The sequence below is a fragment of the Vicia villosa genome, unplaced genomic scaffold, assembly GCF_029867415.1.
Source record: "Vicia villosa cultivar HV-30 ecotype Madison, WI unplaced genomic scaffold, Vvil1.0 ctg.000351F_1_1, whole genome shotgun sequence".
Classification (NCBI taxonomy): domain Eukaryota; kingdom Viridiplantae; phylum Streptophyta; class Magnoliopsida; order Fabales; family Fabaceae; genus Vicia; species Vicia villosa.
Window position 1 is genome coordinate 684,194 of NW_026705157.1, and position 23,157 is coordinate 707,350.

The window sequence follows — 23,157 nt, forward strand, 5'->3', positions numbered from 1 at the left end:
ATGCTAACCAATGCCTCATGGACTAGGGATGGCAAAAAAACTCATACCCGCGGATAAAATTCGTCACGGGCACGGGTTGGATAGTTTAATGGGTATCCACGGATATTATAAACGGATATGTAGTTACCCGTTTACTTACGGGTACGGATACGGATTTGATGGTATCCATACCCGCGGGTATCTATATCCGTTAATAGTGATTAAAATTACTTAAATATCATTTTAAAATTAGTATACTTGAATATCTTTTAATATCAATTAGTATACTTAAATATTCTTTAAACATTTTCTCACATTCTACATCAATATTCATTATAAGATGCTTTTGAATTTAATATAATAAATGTATAACACATACTTTTCTACTAATAAAAAGATAAATTTTTTATTCAATATATAAAAAATTATTAAATTTCAATTAAAAAAATATATTCACGGGTATCCGTAAATACCCGCGGATATTTAAAATATCACGGATATGGGGCAGATACGGATATCATTTTTATTAAACGGATGGGTAGCGGGAGACTAGTATCCGTACCCATGGGTATCCATTGTCATCCCTATCATGGACACTTGTTAAGAATTTAAAAAAGTAAGTAATACTTGTATTTAATATTTTACAAATGAAAATAATTGACTTTTTTAAAAAATAACAAAATTTGTTTTATTGAAGTTATTGTATTTAATGCATTGAAAATTAGAATAAATAATTTATTTAAGAAATATTATCTTTATATGAATTGCTTAAAGAATATCCCTAGTTAGCATGACCCTATTAGAATGATGTAACTCAACTTAGTTAAATTACTAAATTAAACTGTACTAGTTAAGTTAAATGAATGAGGGATATTGATCTAGATTCAATCTTTAATATTTATAAATCAATATTTTAAAAAATAAAAAATATACTAACTTTATTTTAAATGATAATAATAAAAAATAAGATAGAGTTATAGTTAAAATATTAAGAATAAAATTAAAAGGAAAAAAAAAAAAGAGAAACCAAAAGTTATAAGCTAAGAGCAGCTCCAGCGCTGGTTCTTAGGGAGAGTTTGCCAGCATGGCAATGCTTTGGGGCCCACTTTTTCCTTTCCTTGAAACTCCACCTGGCCATCAGTGCATAAATAGGTAACGGTTCTTTAAAATTTTTTTTGATTTTAATAATAAAAATAGCAGTTGGTAACGGCTAGTTTCTTTTTTTTTTTAGTTATTTTTTAGTTATAAATATAGTTTTGTGAAAAAAATTAACCAACACAAATTTTACCAACACTTATATTTTCTCTTCAATTTCAATTTTCTCTCTCACAATTTCATCATTTTAATTCAAATTTTCATTTTTTTTACTTCAAATTACAATAGTTTAGGTCAAATGGATCCTAATCATTTTCATTATCAACAAGCTATGTTCAATTTCATGCAAAATTATCAAAATCCTAATCCTCAAAATTCTCAAATTCCACCGATGCCACCATTTTCTACTCAAGTTCCACCATTTTCTACTCAAGTTCCACCATTTTCTACTCAAGTTGGTACTGAAAATGAAGAAAGGGTTGTTGTTAAAAAAAAATCTCGAGAGCAATTTACAAGGGATGAAGATATACTACTTATCCAATCATGGCTCAATGTTTCAAAGGATCCAATTGTGGGAGTTGATCAAAAGGCTGAGAGTTTTTGGGTAAGAGTCGCTGCCAATTATAACCAGTATCGTGGGGAATCGCGGGAAAAGTTAAAGGGACAATTAAAATGTCGATGGCATCGAATAAATGGCTTGGTTCAAAAATTTGTTGGGTGTTACAAACAAGCTGTTAATGGAAAGAAAAGTGGGACATCGGAGAACGATGTCATGGCTGCTGCAAATGCATTTTTTGCTTAGGATCAAGGTACAACATTCAACCTTGAGTACGCATGGAGATTGTTAAAAGATGAACCTAAATGGATGGGAGAATCGATTGAAAGTTCTTCAAAAATAACAAAGACTTATGCTAGTGAGGCATCATCGGAGAACCCAAATACACCTTCAAGTTATGAGTTTAACTCATCATCACCAATGGAGCGTCCAATGGGACAAAAAGCAGCAAAAAGGAAGGGTAAGGCAAAGGAAATTCCAAATGAAACGCAAGATGCAAGGAATAAAAGAGCAATGTTAATGGAAAGACTAGCGCAAAGTAAGGAGGACGAGATAGAATTAAAGGTAGTGCAACTAATGATGAAAGACACTTCTACTATGAGCGATAGTCAACGAGATATTCATGAAAAATATTGTAATAAGATGAAAAAAAATATGGAATGTAGTTAGTATCTACACCTATGTAACATGGTAATTAGTACCACTTTAATTTATCAACACCTATGTAACATGGTCATTAGTACCACTTTAATTTATCGACACCTATGTAACATGGTCATTAGTACCATTTTAATTTATCAACACCTATGTAACATGGTCATTAGTACCACTTTAAATTATAATAAATATTATGTTATTCAAACTAGCCGTTATTCAAACTAGCCGTTATTCAAACTAGCCGTTATTCAAACTAGTCGTTATTCAAACTAGCCGTTATTCAAACTATTATATATACTACCACTTATGTCATTATTTTCTCATTCTCATCTTATTCTTCTCTCATTATTTACTAAAATGGATTCAGACAATTCAGATAATTACGATCAAGAATTTTGGGACTTGGTTGAAGAAGAATTTATGGACGACAGTGATGAAGAACAAGAGCCTCAGAATGAACTTCAATCTGGAAGTTCCTCTAGGCCAAAGAAAAGAACAACGATAGATCGAGGTCGTGAAGAAGGGCATAATCGATTGTTCAATGACTACTTCTCGGAAAATCCAGTATACACAGATGTTCAATTCCGAAGAAGGTTCAGAATGCATAGGCATGTATTTCTTCGAATTGTAGATGCCCTTGGAAATCATGATGAATATTTCCAAATGAGGGTCGATGCAAATGGTAAAATGGGTCTTTCACCATTGCAGAAATGTACATCTGCTATTCGTATGTTGGCGTATGGGTCTGCTGCTGACATTGTAGACGAGTATGTTCGAATCGGTGAAAGCACTTCAATTGAGTGCTTACAAAGATTCGTTCAGGGCGTGAATGCTGTATTTGGGGCTGAGTATTTGAGAAAGCCTAACAACACTGATGTTGAACATCTTTTACAAATGGGAGAGTCACGTGGCTTTCCAGGTATGTTGGGTTCTATTTAGGGGTGTGCAAAAAAACCAATTTGAACCGGTTTTGAAACCAAATTAAAACCATTTTGCAGTTTCTAATGGTTTTTTATAAAAAATGGTTTGGTTTAAAACCAGAACTGCTAAAATGGATTGGTTCTTGAAATATGGTAACCATGCACACCCCTGGTTCTATTGATTGTATGCATTGGGAATGGAAAAATTGTCCTGTTGCATGGAAAGGACAATTTTGTCGAGGTGATCATGGTAAGCCCACAATCATGCTTGAAGCAGTGGCATCACAAGACTTATGGATTTGGCATGCTTTTTTTGGTATTGCAGGTTCAAACAATGACATTAATGTGTTAAACCAATCTAATGTGTTTAACGATATTTTGGAAGGACATGCTCCCAATGTGCAATATACAATCAATGGGACACCATATAATATGGGGTATTATTTAGCAGATGGTATATATCTTGAGTGGGCTACATTTGTCAAAACCATTTCAATGCCACAGGGAGAAAAGAAAAAGTTATTTGCTCAACATCAAGAATCAGCTAGAAAAGATGTGGAGCGGGCATTTGGAGTGCTTCAATCTCGATTTGCAATTATACGTGGCCCAGCACGTGCTTGGCACATGGACACCCTCAAGCATACCATATATGCATGCATCATATTGCACAACATGATTGTTGAAGACGAACGACATACATATGGAGGTAATTTTGATTACTCTTATGATAATGTGGATGACAACAACTCAACAACCGAAACATTTAGCGGTCCTCATCCGAATCTTGCAACAAGACTACAAATAAGAGCAAGTATTCGAGAAAAACAAGTTCATCGTCAACTTCAAGGAAATTTAGTCGAGTATATTTGGGAACGTTTTGGACATGTAGATGATGAAGTTTAAGTTTAATTTATTATGTGATGTTATTTATTTTTATTGTTTTTAATTATATGTCATGTATTTGAGATTAATATTAATTATCATTTTAAATTATAAGTTCAATTTGAATTTTATTTATTTTATATCAATTTTAATTTAAATAATTTAAATTATTATTTTAATTACTATAAAATTTAATATGAATAAAATATTAATAACTAAAGTAAAATTGTGGGACCCAATATGGGTTCTTCAGAGTTGCACCATTGGAGATAAAATTTAGTTGAGTTCCTTCAAGCTGACGTGACTTAATAGGTCCCACAAGGAACCCAAAAATAGGTTCACGGTTGGAGATGCTCTAAGAAACTAATTCAAATAATTTATATAAAAAAAAAAGGCAAATGCTAGTAAAAAAATCTAAACGCTCGTGTTAAATATCTATTACTATTAAATAGAGTTTTTATTGATGTGAGTGATAAAGATAAAAGATAAAAGTTAAAATTTGTATATCAAATTCAAAACTAGATACTCTTCTCTATCTTCTTAAAAAGTACTATTATACTTTTTCTTTTCCAATTAATTATTATTACTCCCTCCGGTCTCAATTATAAGCAAACATTTAATTTTTAGATTCATTCAACAATCAATGTATTTAGTCTAATAATAGGCTAAATACATTGATTGTTGAATGAATCTAAAAATTAAATTTTTGCTTATAAATGAGACCAGAGGGAGTAATTAATAATATCAATATCAATACAATATTTATGATTTTTTTTCTACAAATAGCTCAATTCCATTATAAATATATATTTTTTTAAATTTTTTACACATACTAAAAATGTAAATAAGTTTATTTTTTCCAACAACAATTATCCTTTTTCTCTATAAAACAAATTTCTTAAAAGATTCAAATGTAATATTCAATTTGACACTAAAAAAAACAACATTAAAGTGTTACGGCTACGCATATAATCCCAGTCACCTATTTACCAACTTTATTGTTCTTCTTTTTCTTCCATACTGCCGTCCCCTCTCTCTCTCCTCTTTCTCTCTCTACACACATTTCCACCACCATTGACCTGTCCTGCAAATTTCACACCTTCTTCTTCATTTTCATCAACCCAACCAACACAACACAACACAACTATTCTATGTCTGTTGTTAAATCATTGGATCATGTTTTTTTAATGTTGTTTATTATCTTCTGATCCAATCTTCAACACCAACGTTTTAAATTATGTTTTTTTTCAAGATCTAGTAAACTCAAAATCAACTATTCTCACACAACCATGATGGAAACTGACAACAATTCATCATCACGTACAACTTTCGCTCACTCAGAGTCCAAACCAGTGAGACATGGTTCAAATTCTGAAGCTTTCAGTATGTCTCAGAAGGAAATCAGTGATGAAGATGCTAGGTTGATTTATGTGGATGATCCTCATAAAACAAACGAGAGATTTGAATTTTCAGGGAATTCAATCCGTACTGGAAAGTATTCATTTTTCACTTTTCTTCCTAGGAATTTGTTTGAACAGTTTCATAGAGTTGCTTATGTTTATTTCCTGTTGATTGCTATTCTTAATCAGTTACCTCAACTAGCTGTTTTTGGGAGAGGTGCTTCACTTTTACCATTAGGTATTGTTCTTCTTGTTACTGCTGTTAAGGATGCTTATGAGGATTGGAGGAGACATAGGTCAGATAAAGTTGAGAACAATAGGTTAGGTTTGGTTTTGGTTAATGGTTGTTTTGTAGAGAAGAAATGGAAAGATATTAGAGTTGGTGAGATTGTTAAAATCAATGCTAATCAACCAATTCCTTGTGATTTTGTTTTGTTGTCGACGAGTGATCCGACCGGGGTTGCTTATGTTCAGACGCTTAATCTAGACGGGGAGTCGAATTTGAAGACTAGGTATGCGAAACAAGAGACTCAGTTTAAGTTTCGTGATAAGGAGAGGTTTAGTGGTTTGATTAAGTGTGAGAAACCGAATAGGAATATTTATGGATTTCAAGCGACAATGGAGGTTGATGGGAAGAGATTGTCGCTTGGTTCTTCGAATATTGTGCTTAGAGGATGTGAGCTTAAGAATACTAGTTCTGTGGTTGGTGTTGCTGTGTATTGTGGTCGAGAGACGAAAGCGATGCTCAACAACTCAGGAGCTCCGTCTAAGAGGAGTCGGCTTGAGACTCAGATGAACTCTGAGATCATCATGCTTTCGTTATTTCTTGTAGTGTTGTGTACAGTCACTTCAGTTTGTGCTGGTGTTTGGTTAAGGCAAAACAAGAATAAATTGAATCTATTGCCTTATTATAGGAAATTGGATGTTTCGAAGGGAAAAGAGGAGAATTATCAATATTATGGATGGGGAGTGGAAATCGTTTTCACATTTCTTATGTCAGTTATAGTTTTCCAGATTATGATTCCTATATCCTTGTACATTTCTATGGAGCTTGTTCGTGTTGGTCAGGCCTATTTTATGATCAAGGATTCCAGATTGTATGACGAGGCAACAAATTCAAAGTTTCAGTGCAGGGCCTTGAATATCAATGAAGATTTAGGGCAAATTAAGTATGTCTTTTCGGATAAAACCGGTACTCTCACTGAGAACAAGATGGAGTTTCAATGCGCGAGTATCTGGGGTGTTGATTACAGTTCTGCAAAAGCCGGTCTTGAGAATGAGCAAGTTGAATACTCTCTTCGAGGTACAATTTTTCCTTCAATTATGCTTGTCTGTTGTGTTCTAATATACCGTTTTTCGTCTTGTCATTAACGTGATGTTTATTGTGTCATTATTTGGTCTCAGTGGACGGAAAGGTCTTGAAGCCAAAGATGAAGGTGAAAGTTAATGAAGAGCTTTTGCAATTATCGAAAAGTGGGTTTGCAAATAGAGATGGAAAAAGGATTTACGATTTCTTTCTTGCACTCGCAGCATGCAATACTATTGTGCCTCTTGTTATTGACACATCTGACCCTACAGTCAAGCTGGTAGATTATCAAGGGGAATCACCAGATGAACAAGCGTTGACTTATGCTGCCGCTGCCTACGGTTTTATGCTTATTGAACGAACCTCAGGTTACATAGTCATTGATATTCATGGAGAAAGACAGAGGTAAGTTTATTTTTTCATTGAACCCTGGCCTTTTAACTCCTTGAAATCTTGAATTAGGTTCTAGGGTGATCCTCCTTTTAATGATTGTTCCCATTATGGGCTATGCAGGTTCAATGTCTTGGGTTTGCATGAATTTGATAGTGATCGGAAAAGGATGTCGGTTATATTAGGATACAGTGACAATTCAGTGAAACTTTTTGTCAAAGGGGCGGATACATCAATGTTTAATGTAATCAATAAATCATTGAACACAAATATAATACAAGCAACAGAAACCCATCTTCTCTCGTATTCTTCCATCGGTTTGAGGACGCTTGTTATTGGGATGCGTGACTTGAATCCTTCAGAATTTGATCAATGGCACTTTGCTTTTGAGGCAGCAAGTACTTCTTTGCTCGGTAGGGCTGCTTTGCTTCGTAAGGTTGCAGCCAATGTAGAGAATAACTTATGCATACTGGGCGCTACCGCTATCGAAGATAAACTGCAGCAAGGTGTGCCGGAATCTATTCAGTCTCTAAGGCAAGCTGGTATTAAAGTATGGGTATTGACTGGTGACAAACAGGAAACTGCCATTTCAATTGGCTACTCCTCAAGGCTACTAACAAGCGGCATGACTCAATTTAAAATTAAGAGCAATAATCGAGAGTCGTGTAGAAGGCATTTACAAGACGCACTTCTCATGTCCAGAAAAAATGAAGTTGGCAATTATTTCGACGGAAATTCCGTTGATGTTGTTCCGACTCCGATGGCCTTGATTATTGATGGTACAAGCCTTGTATATATTCTTGACAATGAACTTGAAGAAGAGGTACGTGCTCACAGATCTCACATCAATGGCGTTTACAATGCATGCAAGCTTATCTCTTATGTGCTGATTTTATTCATTGCTGCTGATTCCAGCTCTTTGAACTTGCACAAAGATGTTCTGTTGTTCTATGTTGTCGAGTGGCTCCATTGCAAAAGGCTGGAATTGTGTCGCTCGTGAAGAAAAGGACAGCTGACATGACTCTAGCCATTGGAGATGGTATGATATCTTCTGTTTACTTGTTTCAGATTATCATTTCCCGAGAACAAAACACGAGGATCAAGAAACCGAAAAGAAACAAAGAAAGAAAAAGCACAGATTAAAAATAGTTTTTTTTAACCTGATTTATGTTTTTTGTGAACAATCTTTCACATTGATGTGTTATAGGTGCTAATGATGTATCGATGATCCAAATGGCTGATGTTGGGGTTGGCATCAGTGGACAGGAGGGTAGGCAAGCTGTAATGGCTTCCGATTTTGCAATGGGGCAGTTTAGGTTTTTAGTTCCTCTCTTATTCATACACGGACATTGGAATTACCAACGACTCGGCTACATGGTGCTATACAATTTTTACAGAAATGCCGTCTTTGTTCTTATTCTATTTTGGTAAGTTATCATTAAGGTTATGCATATACGTACGGTGCCACTTTGACTTGTGTATTTTCCAAATAGACACTAGTTAGGCCAAATTTGTTCATAAAAACTCTTCTGAAAACGCAGCGATCATAGATAGATAGCTCTTATTGGCTTTTAAGACGTATGGTTCCAAATTTTGGCATCTTACTATCTTGTCGTGTTTCTTTGTCTACCAGGTACGTACTCTTCACTGCCTTCACCGTGACAACAGCTATAAACGAATGGAGCAGTGTGTTATATTCGATAGTCTACACGGCAGTACCAACTATTGTTGTTGGTATTCTTGACAAGGATCTCAGTAAAAGGACTCTCCTGCATAATCCTCAGCTTTACGGAGCTGGACAAAGACAAGAGGCCTACAACAAAAAATTGTTTTGGTTGATGATAGCCGATACTTTATGGCAAAGCATCGTTGTCTTCTTTGTTCCTCTGTTCGCATATTGGGGAAGCACTATAGATATATCAAGCATAGGGGATCTTTGGACTCTTTCGGTAGTTATTTTGGTCAATTTGCACTTGGCCATGGATGTAATCAGGTGGAGTTGGATTTCTCACGCATCCATTTGGGGATCTATTGTTGCAACTTTCATATGTGTCATGATTATTGATGCTATACCGGCACTTCATGGTTACTGGTACGTCCTCTCTTTCCCGTTCTCTCTTTTTACATTTTTATTCGAATGAACCAACACATTCATTTTGTACAAAACTTTGCAGGGCTATCTTTGATGTTGCAGGCACTGCATTGTTCTGGTTATGTTTAGTTGGAATACAAATAGCAGCATTGCTTCCCCGTTTTGTTGTAAAATTCATTCATCAATATTATTATCCGAATGATATTCAGATTTCAAGAGAAGTAGAGAAGTTTGAGAATCTAAGGATCAACGGAAACGCAGAGATAGAAATGCTTCACATCTCAAATCCACAAAGATAACACATGTATTATTTCTTTTGTAAAGTTATTCATTCTTTAGGCTACGTCACAATATTATTGCGGTTGGTTGCCATGATTTCGCCTATGTTTGGTAACACGGTCACTCACCGCTGCCTCACGTATAGTATCCTTTCTACCGTGATTTTGTGAAGCTACTATTTGTAGTAGCTTCTCTCTCACCGTGATTTGTTACTGAGATTTCTCCTTTTACCAAAACACACACTTCCTTGTTTTCTATCCAAAGGGTAGGGGTAGAGTTTTTGTTTCATAGAAAAAGGTTGTTGTATTTTTATTCTTTTGGGATTGGTAAATTATATTGTTGTAAATTTACAATGATTATAGAAAAAAAAGAAAAAGAGAAATGTTGAATACATGTTACTACTAATCAAATTTTAACATGGAGAGTTCTTTTCATTGTCTCTTTGATGATGTTTCATGTGTTTACCACATATGTATGAGCCTGCTTAGTTCAATTTTGGTTTGATGCAATGCAACTATATACTAGTCCTATCATATGTAATATGAATATATAACTTGTGCTGCTGAATTGAATCAGTATAATGATGGAAAAAAAATAGACCTTAGGCTATGTTTCGATATCGTAAAATCAACGGAATGGAGTGGAGTGGAGTGAGATGGAACGGAACGGAACGAAGCTACTATTCCATTGTTTGAAAATTTTAGGACGAAATAAGTTAAATTGTTCATTCCACCAAAATCGGATGGGAAGAAAAATGATGGTAAGTGATGGAATGGAATGAAATTCATACCATTCCGCTCTGCTCCATCCATATTTAAATTATCTAAACAATAAAATATTATTTTATTTCATCTTATTCCGCTCCGCTCCGTCTGGTTCCATCAATCCAAACATAGTCTAAATTTGGAAATTTTGAATTCGACCTGGTAATATTCTTGAAGAGAAGTCAAACTTAAATCTCTTTGAGTGTTTTTTAAGTTCTAAGGTGTTTTCTTTTGACCGGATAACTATTTTTTCACTCTAGTTTTTTTTTTTTTTTTAAATAATAAAAATGAGATTCTCAATTGTGGAGTTTTTATGCCAGAGAGTTCATTAGAAAATAATCACCACTCGATTTGAAATTATTTGACTTTATGTGGTAAAGATAAATGAGTGGCTGAGATTTCATTAAGAATTGTGAGATCACCAGTTTAAAAAAGAAACAATTGTAGTGGAAAAAAAAATACAACTTGTGTAGAAAGAGAGAAAAATGAAATATCTCTAAAACAAAATTGTCTTATCTGATCCATGTTATTGTTTTTCTTGAAAAATAATTGATGTACTTTATTTCATATAGGTTAGACTTAGGGATGGCAGTTTTTCTTGAAAAATAATTGATGTACTTTATTTCATATAGGTTTTGCAAAAAGACAATTTCTTAATTCACCCCATATTCTCTTAACTAACTAGCGCAATTCTATTTATGTCTTTTGATTTTGGAAATACATATTTGGACGCATCTTTTTTGGCCAAAAATTGTTTTTTGGAGCTACATCTACAAAAGTATTTTAAACTTGTAAATATTGGAAAAAACTTCAAAATAATTTGGTCCACAAAAATTTATGTAGATGCATATCCAGAACGTCTTAGCGCCAGACTTTTCGTAGATATAGCTTCGAAAGTTTCTGCTATATTTTAAACCAGCATGACCACTCCCTAATTGTTGTTTTTCTTCTTCCACACTTACCTTCACCAACCTAAAAAACCATATGTCATCAATACCATTTTTCACTCCAAAAATCTAACTTTTTTATGCAACAAATCAAAGAGAGCAAGAGAAGATTGAATTTTAGGTAAAGATTCAACTTTATCCATTACATCATAAAATAGTACATCAATGTCATCAAAATATATCATAAACAAGAAGTGATCATATGTCATATACATCATCAAAAAATATTACATCATTGTCATAAAAATATAGTACATCAAAATAATCACCACAGTCATTACTCTGTGTGCCAGACAATATCTTCATTCTCTCCTCTGCCTATGCCTCTGCTGCCTCCTCTGCCTCTACCACCTCTGATGCTTTTGTCACCTCCTCTTCCTCTACCGCCTCCTCTTCCACCCGTCCTGGCGCGATGTTTGTGGTACATAAGTGTCCCCTGTGCCACCGCAGTCATGACATCCATTCTACGCCTGACACCAGACCCCTCAGGGAAGAAACCGGTCTCAATGCCTGCTCCCCCATCTTAACTATCTGACGACAGCGAGACAACACATCCTGAGTATGGTCCAATAGAGACTGTTTCTCCTATAATATCTCCTAATGAGCTGGTCTGGGCGATGATCCTTTTGCAATGGGCACCATGAAGGGGTGTGAGACAGTGAAGAACCACATGTTGTAGTCATGCAAATTGACTTTTTGAATCTCTGATCGTCCGTTTAAGACAACAAACAATACGTACATTGTCTCTAAACTATATTTCTAAAACTATCTAAGAATTTCTACCCCTAAAAGTATATTCTAACTCTTTTACGGGAAATACTCGAAAATACCTCGGAAACTAAAAAACTTACCGATTATATTGAGCTTTGAATGATTAGAAGTGTGTTGATCACTAAAGTTGATGCTCTTTATCGAACTCGAGTGAAAAAACCAAGTTTGGTGGAAATAGATTTTTTGAGGTTTGAGAGAGTTTGGAGAGATTGAAGATTAAAAGTGAAGAATGAGGGAGGAGAAAGGACTCTGGCGCGAATGTATCAAAAAAGGTTCTAGAGATACATAACTGAAAATATTTCGTAGATGCACCTCCGGAACAAACCAACGTTGAGTAAACAAAATGTGCGTCTGGAGATACATCTCCGAAAGCATGGGTATTTTTAGAAGCGCACATGGTGCCTAAGAACCCCAAGAGGTGGGGTAAGAAATCCTCTAGCAAAAATTAATCATAATGAGTAGAGTAAAAACTACAAAATGGACACGGATATGGACACATGCAATTATCCATTAAAATAAGCGGATATGAGTCCAGGTACAGGTATCTTAGTACCCACTCACCCCATACTCGCACTATATATATTTATACATTTTTATTTTTATTATTATATAAACATGTATTTTTATTAATTTTTTAAAATATATTACTATTTAACTTGTACATATTTTAATATAAGTGTTTGTTTATTTTTTAACGCAACATAATATTCTTGAATTTTTTTAATGTTGACAAAAGCTTAAAATGAGATGAAAAATTACATTTGATCAATAATTTTTTATTAGAAATATGGATAAATGGATACGAGTATAGGTACATAGATATCCATAGAATACATGCACATGTTTATATGTTGGTGATCATGCGTGTATGAGCTTGGGTAAGAAAATCTTTTCAAAATGCGGATATAGGGATGGATACCATAGTATCCGGCCCATACCCTATCCCTATCCACTGTTATTCCTAGTCAGACATGTCACTAATCATTTCTAAAAATATAAAAATATATGATTAATTTGTTAGAAGTAATTCATATTCAGAAGTACTGTTAGTCAGAAGCAGAAGCTTCTGAGGTGACTGTTCCAGAAGTGGTGTTTAGCTTTTGGAGTTTTGTTTGTTTGTTGCTTAGCTATTAAGCATAGTTTTTTTTTGCGCCTGCGTGGCAATTTAATTTGTCTATTTAAACAAGTTTGTAGCTAGGGTTTTGTAATACAATAACGCCTTTTGTGAATACAATTTCTTTCTCAACAAGTTTGTTGTAACCGTCTTTCTCTCTCTCTTCTTCCATCTTCATATTATTCATCTTTGTACATTTTATTTCGTTGTGCACCAACAATTGATATCAATAGCTCTGGCTCAGATCCACGAGAGTGGAACCGCAAATGTATGTAAGGCATGTATGATTGATTTCATTATTCTTGAATTTGCGTTGAATTTACGATCGAAATCATAGCGAAATCACATTTATTGATTTTGAGGGATTGGGAAACACGAGTGTTTGGTGAGATCTGAGTGATTTCTTGCATAATATCGAAGATGAACGGTGGTAACAGTGGTTTGAGTACGAAACTTCAGGTGTTTGATGGAAAGAATTTGGTGGATGATTCAGATGTTTGTATTGTTTTGCGCTCAAGATGTGCTTGATCTCGTCTACGACGGCTACACATCAGTTGTTGTGGATGCAACGGAAACACAAAGAAACACGCAAAGAGAAACAAAGAAGAAGGATAAAAAGTATTCTTCTACATCCATCAGTGTGTGGATGCGAATGTGTTTAGAATATCTCTGATTCGACGACGTCAAAGGCTGCGTGGGACACACTGGTATGGTGCTATGGCAATGACTCATCAGTGAAAAAGGTGAAGCTTGAGTCTTTAAGTAAGCAGTAAGCGAATCTCAACATGAAGAACAATGAGATGAGATCAAAGTACATCTCTAGAGTGATTGTGATCACTAATGAGATGGAATGTTGTGGAGAAATAATCTTAGAACAAGTGATTATTGAGAAGGTACTGAGATCACTTACTCCTCAGTTTGATTACGTTATTGTAGCTATTGAACATTCTAAGAATTTGAGAACCATGAGAATTAAAGAGCTGCAAAGTAGTCTAGAAGCACAAGAGTTGCGTTTGACTGAGAGAACCTCTAAAAGAGAGGTAAAGTAGGCTCTGAAAGCTTCTTTTGTCAAGAAGGACCAGAAGAAGTCTTGGTCAGAAGCCAAGAAAAGACACGGTGGTTCTCAGAAGTCAGAAGCCTTATACTCTAATGAAAAGAGTTGCGCTTTACAAGAGAATGGTTCAGTATTACTGTTGTAATTGGTTTGGCTACTTTGCTAAGGACTGTTGGTCGAATAAAGAAAGGAAATCAGAAGAAGCAAACACAGCCATATGAGTATTTGATGATGAACCTGTGCTATTGATGACTTATGAATTTGATGAGGAACCTATGCGATTTACGTTTTCTGATTCTGAAGGAGACTTTGAATATGAGTCAGAAGTTGACCCTGAATCTGAAGTCAAGTCTGCTTCTGAAGATGAAGTCAGCAGAGATATCATTGTGAAGAAGTCAAAAGCATGGGATTGGAGCAAGTCTCAATCCAACTCTAGTGTAATGTTAACACCTGAGGAAACTTCTGAAGATGGTTCAGAATCTGAAGATTCTGAAGACGAGTCAAAGTCAGAAGATGATTCTGATTCTGAAGGTGAATCTGATACTGATCTAGATTTTGATGATGATCCAAAATATGGTGGTCAAGCCTCTGGTGTTAGAGGTGCTTTTGAAGGAAGTTCGAAAGTTGTTTATGAAGATGACTCGAAATCAGGAGATGATTTTGATTCTGAAGCTGAAGTCGAGTCTGACTATGAAGGAGAATCAGCGTCTGAAGGAGATTCGGAAGGTGAATTTGACGGAGACTCTGGAAGTTATCCAGACTCTAAAGGTGATCCAAATTCCAGTGGTGTCCATATTCTGGTGGTCAAGACTTTGGGGGTCAAATTTCTGGAAGTAATCATGCTTTTGGAAGTAATCATTCTTCTGTAGGTGGTAATTCTGAACAAAGTGTTTCTGGAGGAGACCTAGAAGCTGACACTGTTCTAGGTTTTGTAGAAGATTCGAAACAAGTTCAGAGACCACAAAGAATGAGATAAACACCCATAAGGTTTGCAGAGTTCGACATTTATTTAGTGTGCCATGATGGTTGACTCTGAACCTGTCAGTATCAATGAAGCTCTCAAGAAGAAAGTATGGATGAAGGTCATAAAATAAGAACTTGAGGCTATCGAAAGAAACAAGACTTGGGAGTTGGTTGAACTTCCAAAGGAGAAGAAAGCCATCAGCGTCATATAGATTTTAAAGGTGAAGTTGAAGCCAGATGGATCAATTGAGAAATACAAAACAGGGTTAGTAGCTAGAGGTTTTGTTCAGAAACATGGGCTAGATTACTTTGAAGTGGTTGCACCTGTAGCCAGACATGAAACAATCAGGTTGGTGATTGCTATAACTGCTAATAGGAATCGGTCTGTGATACATTTGGATGTTAAATCTGCATTTCTGAACGGTCCATTACAAGAAGAAGTTTATGTGTCACAACCTCCTGGATTTATGAAAAAGAATCACAGAGTTTATGAAATGTGAGATGGAATGTGGAGTTTATGTTCAACATACTTTTGGAGGCAATATGATTATGGTGTGTCTTTATGTTGATGACATATTGCTAACTGAAAGTTGTTCTGATGAAATGGTCAAGTTCAAGAAGGTGATGATGAATGAATTTGAGACAATTGATTTGGAAAATATGGTATATTTTCTAGGGATGGAGATTTTGTACTCCAAGAAGGATATCATTCTGCATCAACTGAAGTATGAGCTTGAGCTTCTGAAGAGATTCAAGCTGACAAATTGCAAGTATGCAGTCACAACTGTTGAGACGAATCACAAGTTGGATTCTACTGATGAGGGTGATGATGTATATGCTACGACTTTTAAATAATTGGTAGGCTCGATGATATATCTCTATAATACCAAACCTGACATTTGCTACACAATTGGAATGGTGAGTAGGTTTATGAGCAAACCAAAGTGGTCACATTACCAAGCTACTGTCAGGATTCTGAGGTATATAAAGAGGACTGTGAAGTTTGGAGTTTTGTTCCCTTCTGGATCTGAAAGTGAGTCAGAACTGATGTGCTATTCAGATTTTGACTGGTGTGGTGATAGAGTTGTCAGAAGAAGTACTTCTGGATACTTTTTAAAATATCTGGGAAGTCTCATTTCTTGGTGTTCCAAGAAGCAACATGTGTTTGTGTTATCAACTTGTGAAGTTGAATACATTGCAGGTGCTCTGTGTTCGTGTCAAGCTGTGTGGTTACTGAATTTGTTGCATGATCTGAAGATCAAGATGAGTAAGCCTATGAAGTTGATGATTGATAACAAATCTGTCATAAGTCTTGCTAAGAACCCAATGCTGCATGAGAGAAGCAAGCACATTGACATAAAGTTCCATTTTTTGAGGAATCAAGTCCAGAATGGAGTGCTAGAAGTTGTGCATTGTAGCACCCAGAAGTAACTTGCAGATATTCTGATGAAAGCTATCAAGACTGAATACTTAATCCATTTGAGGGATGAAATTGGTGTTGTAAATTTCTGAATATGAATTAAGGGATGGTGTTAGAATTTATTCATATCCAAAACCATTGTTAGTCAGAAGCAGAAGCTTATGAGGTGACTATTCCAAAAGTGGTGTTTGCTTCTGGAGTTGTTAGTTAGTTTGTTAGCTTAGCTATTAAACATAGTTTTTTTTTTGCCTACGTGGCAGTTCACTCTGTCTATTTAAACAAGTTTGTAACTAGGGTTTTGTAATACAATAATGCTTTTTTGTGAATAAAGTTTATTTCTTAACAAGTTTGTTGTAACCGTATTTCTCTCTCTTCTTCCATTTTCATCTTGTTCATTTTATTTCGCTATGCACCAACATAATTTAATTAAACAATTAATTAGTTCAATTTTTTTAGCCTAAAAAATTCAACCAATCAATTACTCAATATAATTAACTACATTTTTATCGATGATTACACGGATAAAGAAAAGTTCATCTATACATCACTTTTTTTATTAGGTGTAAAGTAGTTGTTTATAGTGTTATATATATATATTGCATTCTTAACTTCTTTTTTTTTTATATGATATAAAGTATGTTTATTAAAATAATAATTTTTTATCTATTAGATAAATGATCGAAATTTTACTTCTTAAAAGTAAATTAGTAAATATTGCAAATTCGTGTTCGTGCATTTGCAATTATATCTCACAAATTCTAGCTTGCGTATCAATAATTAAATATCTCTACCTAACTCTCAATTGAGGTCATTTAATGAAACAAAATTATCATTTTACCATCTCAACATTACATTTATTTTATGGATATTAATTTCAAAATCAGATAAAATTAAATTATTTCCAATTGAATTGTAACTAAGCAAAGTTAAAGTTTAAATACATTTTTTATTAGTATTATATTAGGATCAAAATTAACTTTTTATTACTTTTTTAAAATTCAATTTTAGGTATTTTTTTCTACAATATAATTTTAAAAATTTAATATCTATTATTTTTGAAATTTTGAGATCCTTATCATCAATAATGTTGCTCTCATAAGACAGAACATTTCAACTTACTTAACATCTCTAATATTGTGTCCTCGATATTACAAAAACATCAATTGAATATAATTACTTCCAATCCTATTTATGAAAAAAAATCAATTATATATATATATATATATATATATATATATATATATATATATATATATATATATATATATATATATATATATATATATATATTGAATAATTAATGTATATGTATAATATATTGTCAAAATACATTATTTATTCAATGTATCTAAAAAGTAAATTTTTTCTTATAAATAGAACTAGAAGGAGTGTAAAAAATATATTCGATAACTATTAAATTATGGATTCAAATGTCTTATATACATGAATTGGTAAAATTAAATTATACTAGTCATGCCTCGAGAATGTTCATAATGTCTAGGCCATTGACTAAATATATCTAATGATTAGGGGTGACAAATGAGAATACTCGTCCCGTTTAGATCCGTCCTATAAAAATCTGTAAAATAAAATAGGCGGAGTAGAGCGAACATACTTGAACGCCCGGGCCTAAAATTTTGACCCGCCCCGCATTAAAAGTGAGGGCGAAGCGGGACGGGACCGCAGGCACTGCACCTTTTAAACTTGAAAATAAAAAATTTATGTAAATGTTCGTGGCCACAAAAGCCAGCAAAAAATAGGGCGGGACAGGCACATTAGAGGGTGCTGACCTAAACCCTTGCCCTGCACTCACTAAAATGCGGACAAAACAGACATTTCCTAACGGACTGGATCCGTTTTGCCACCCCTACTAATAATATATTTATAAAGACTTATAATATTTACATTAATAATAATATAATACTAGAAATATATTCTATCACATTCAGTAGTTTTAGCGGCGGGAGGATGTCTTACACTAAGATTGTCCCTGTCTCATTTATTATGAAAGAGCACAAAGAAAAAATCTTTGGTGAAGATGGCTACAATTTAATGATGCAAGAGGACATGAAGGACGCGAACCTGACCACGTACTACTTATTCCCAAACAAATTGAATCTCCATCTCGATGTGTTTGGTTCGTGGATGTTGAACTAGATTAACGAATAAATATATTGCACTGATGTTATCACACTAGACTGATGTTATCACACTAGACCATGACACCTTTGTGAATCAAGCAATGCAACTCTAGAAGTAAGTTAATTAATAAAAAAGATTCAGACACCTCGATTGCAACACCATGGTATTTAGCCATAACACTAGAGCGGGATAGTGCGGTTGGCGTTTTAAGGACTACGAAAGTAAATTATCACAAATAAACATGTAATAACTAGAATGGATCTCCTAGTATCTAGGCAATCTCACCAATCTACGTATGTTTAAAAGATCAAAGATGTTATATATGATGGATAAAGGTGTAGTCCATATTAACTAGTGTCTTTAATGTAGTGCAATATTCATTTAAGAGAGCCTGTATGTGAACATCCATCAGATTATATATAAATAAACAAACGTATTCCATCACATAAGATATGTTTGGCTTTGTGAATGTGAGAAATTGTAGGGTGCCTACAAGATTACGATAAAGAGAAAGATTCTCATGTGAAGTGTTGGTTTTAGTGCTAAGCTTCAGTTTTGGGTAGGGAATGACTTACATAAGAACATGCCAACATGTTCAATAATTTCTTTTATATAATTTTATGAGATAAGAATAAACTATCACCATGTCGAGTATCAAAACATAACTAAGTAGTTTGAAGCCTTCTATAAAAAACTCATAGATGAGAAGTGATATAATGTATTTGCGAATATCATCAATAGAAGTGGTGAAAATGATGTTATCGACGTATAGTAGGCGATGTGTCAGATGAGTGTCTTTCTGGTAGATAAAAATAGAGTTTCTATATTTGCCTTGAAAGAAACCAATATATGAAGAGAATTTTTTTACCCACCTCCCTATGGGGGTCACCCCAGCGAAAACCCCACTTTACCCCTGCTTCGGAAATGTATTTCCGAAATATTTTTTTTCTAAATTTTTTCAGACTTCGGAAGTGCATTTCCGAAAAAATCCCAAAAATTGGGATTTTGATTAATTCGGAGATGCATCTCCGAAAAAACAAAAAAAAAAATCTAAAAATCCCAAAAATTAATTTTAGGATATTAATTAATTCATATATCATAAATTTGATATAATTTATGAGTAATGAACAATAATAATTATATATTTTGATATAATTTATGAGTTATGAATAATAATTATTATATATTTCTATTCTGATTCATATTTTAAAATATAAAATAATTTTAATTAAAAAAACTAAAATAATTTCACTTACAAAATGAGTTATAATTTTTTTATTTATATATTTATATATTTATAATAATTATTATGTATTTACAAAAAAAAATAAAAAAATGAGTGTTTTAATTTATATATTATATAATAATTATAATTATTATATATTTATAAAAATTATTATATATTTATATATTTATATATTTATATAATAATTATTATATATTAATTATAAATATATTTATATATTTATATAATTATTATAAAAAAAAATGAGTGTTTTAATTTATAATAATTATTATATATTTATATACTTATATAATAATTATTATATATTAATTATAAATATATTTATATATTTATATAATTATTATAAAAATAAAAAAAATGAGTGTTTTAATTTATAATAATTATTATATATTTATATATTTATATATTAATTATTATATATTAATTATTATATATTTTTATATTATATATTTATATATTTCACTTACAAAATTAATAATTATTATTATATATTTATATATTTCTATTCTGATTCATAATTAAAAATGAGTTATAATTTTTTATTTAGTTTAAAAAAATTAAAAAAAGATTTTTTCTTAATTTTATGTATTGAATAAATTTTATATTTAATTCTATATAATTCAAAATTTACTTATGAAATTAAAATGTTTTTGATTTATATAAGTTAGTAAAATAATTTTTAACTTTAAAATTGTTTAGGGAATTTTGATTCACCTTGATTTTATTGATTCACCTTCATTTTATTGATTCACCTTGATTTTATACCTACTAATTGTATTGATTCACCTTGATTTTAATTTTTTAATAATTACTGAATTCTTTCGGAAGTGTATATCCGAAACATTCCAAGACCAATTTGGTCTTGGAATATTTCTGCATCTCCGAAGACACCCCTCTCCCAAAAAAAAATGTGTTTTCGGAAATGCATATCCGAAAACCCAAAAGGGGTGTTTTCGGGAATGCATCTCCGAAAATACCTTTTTTTCGTGTTTTCGGAAGTGCATTTCCGAAATAAGACAAATTTTGAAAAAAAAAAAAGCGTTTCGAAAATGCATTTTCGAAGTGAGGGTATTTTGAGTTTTCCACCAGAAGTGACCAAGAAAATAGGGAGGTGGATAAAGAAATTCTCTATATGAAATATAATCTTCAAATCAATTATACCAAGCTCTAGAACTTGCTTGAGGCCATACATTGATTTGCACATAAGATAAACATAATATGAGTGAGTCAAATTCGTGAAATTCAACGATTGATACATATAGACTCTTTCTTTAAGTTCGCCGTGTAGGAGAACATTTTTAACATTCAATTAATGAATAAGTCATGCTTTAGAAAGAGCAAGATTGAGCACAATTTGAATGGTTGCAGATTTAACAACCAGGCTGAAGGTGTTTCCACAATCCACACCAACATAAATTCCAATGTAGAGCATTATATTTTTCATTGATAGCTAGTTTTTGATTTGAGTCTTTAGGGAAAGACATTAGATTGCGAGGAAGGGGGTTTTGTAACATGTGGGGTTGAGTTTAAAGACACCATGTTGGCTTCTAGTGACAAGTTTAATTTCTAAATTCAAATTGGGTTAGTAAATGAGAGGAATATGTTGTCTTTGATATAAGTGTGAGTTGAGATTGACAAACAATGATGATGGCGATTTAGATGAAAAGGAAGTTAGTTGTGGGGCAGGAGAGAGAGACCAAGTGGAGGAGGGATGTCTAGTGGGAAAGAGTATTTAAATTTATTATTTATAGAAAAGGCAATTACATTCAAAAGGAAAGAAACGGATTCCACCATCTTACTTCAAGCTTTCTCTAAATTTTTATTGGTGTCTTAGTAATTAAGGAATAGGTGGAAGAATTGGACAAACATAATTTTTAATTTTTTTTTTGTAAAAATGTACTTTTTCATTACTTCATTTTTTAGAGAAGAAAATTATTGTGTATATTTTTTCTTAATTTAGACTCACTTTTATTAGAGGTGGCAAAATAGGTCTAGATCGTCTAGCATAATTGTTTTATCTGCATTTTTTTAAAATAGTTTAAAATTTTATGTCGGTATTATCTAATGTGTCTGTTCTGTTTTACTCTATTTTTATTTGCGTACTAATTTTGTAAATATGTACATTCAATATAATTTTTTGCATTTGTAAGATTTAAAATTGTAGTGGCCACATATTTCACGCGTTGTTCTTTTTTTTTTTGACAGACTAAAATTTTAAATTCGCATTTTCAGCTATGTCTATTTTTTTACCAACTTTTGAGGGATAAACATGTCCATTTACTAATTCTACTTTCATTTTTTTACCCATTTTGAATATCATTCTCCTAGATATTAAGAATGACTTTATAAAAAACAGAGAAAGTTTATCTTTCTTTAAATTCTCTTTTTTTTTCTTTCTTGGTCCATCTTATATTTTACAATCATCTTTTTTTGTTTTTTTTGTATATGAGACCTTATAAAAAAAAATACCAGTAATGCAGATAAGACCATTTACAATGGTGAGTTGAATTCAAGTCAACATGGGAAAATGACATGCAATGGTGTGTGTAAATGGGTGTTAAGTGTGTGTTGGAGGAGAGAGATGTTGAGAAAACTCAACACCAAGTAATCTGTCCCAGAAGCTGACGTGGCAGCGTGTGAATGGAGCAAAGCTGGCGCGTGTGGGCCACGCGCTGGAGTGAGAGTGGGATACATCATGCACGCGGAGAGAGAATGGGAAAGGAGATAAGTGCAGCCACGTGGCTCTTTCTGATTGGCTGGCCAGATTTTTATCCATTTAATACTTTGAACTCAATTATTTCGCTGCAAATTAATTTTTTTTTATACCAAAATTCATGATTTTTTTTTCTCTATAAATAGAGACTTGGTTCATTTGATTTGGACACAGAAAAAAAACCAAGTTTTTCACTATCTTTCTCTATTATTATCTTTCTATTAGTGTTTTTTTTTTTAAGTTAAGTGTCTTTTTTTAGTGAAATGGATCCCAATAATCATTTTAACACTCAAAATTCTGCTAATTTTCCATTTAACCAAAATCCCAACAATTTTCAAAATCCCAACAATTATCAAAATCCCAACTATTATCAAAATCCAAATCAATTTTCCAACCAACATCCTCAAAACATACCTAGTTTTGGTTTTCCACCAAATTTCAACCAGTCATCCTCTGTTCCAAACTTT

The 23,157-nt window shown here is 33.0% G+C and overlaps 3 protein-coding genes across 3 annotated transcripts; all 3 read left to right on the top strand.

Annotated features, from left to right (window-relative positions):
• The first annotated feature begins 1,372 nt into the window (after positions 1–1,372).
• Positions 1,373–1,876, top strand: LOC131627175 (glutathione S-transferase T3-like). The gene has a single exon (XM_058898008.1). It carries the CDS (start codon positions 1,373–1,375, stop codon positions 1,874–1,876), a length of 504 nt encoding a protein of 167 aa, XP_058753991.1.
• A 768-nt stretch (positions 1,877–2,644) lies between these two features.
• On the top strand, positions 2,645–4,110 carry LOC131627176 (uncharacterized). The gene is made up of 2 exons (XM_058898009.1): positions 2,645–3,214; positions 3,379–4,110. Exons 1-2 carry the CDS (start codon positions 2,645–2,647, stop codon positions 4,108–4,110), a joined length of 1,302 nt encoding a protein of 433 aa, XP_058753992.1.
• Positions 4,111–5,082: 972 nt separating this feature from the next.
• LOC131627190 (phospholipid-transporting ATPase 1-like) lies at positions 5,083–9,990 on the top strand. Its single transcript, XM_058898030.1, has 7 exons — positions 5,083–6,792; positions 6,894–7,200; positions 7,309–8,008; positions 8,101–8,224; positions 8,393–8,612; positions 8,819–9,277; positions 9,360–9,990. Exons 1-7 carry the CDS (start codon positions 5,379–5,381, stop codon positions 9,574–9,576), a joined length of 3,441 nt encoding a protein of 1,146 aa, XP_058754013.1. The 5' UTR covers positions 5,083–5,378; the 3' UTR covers positions 9,577–9,990.
• Positions 9,991–23,157: the final 13,167 nt, after the last annotated feature.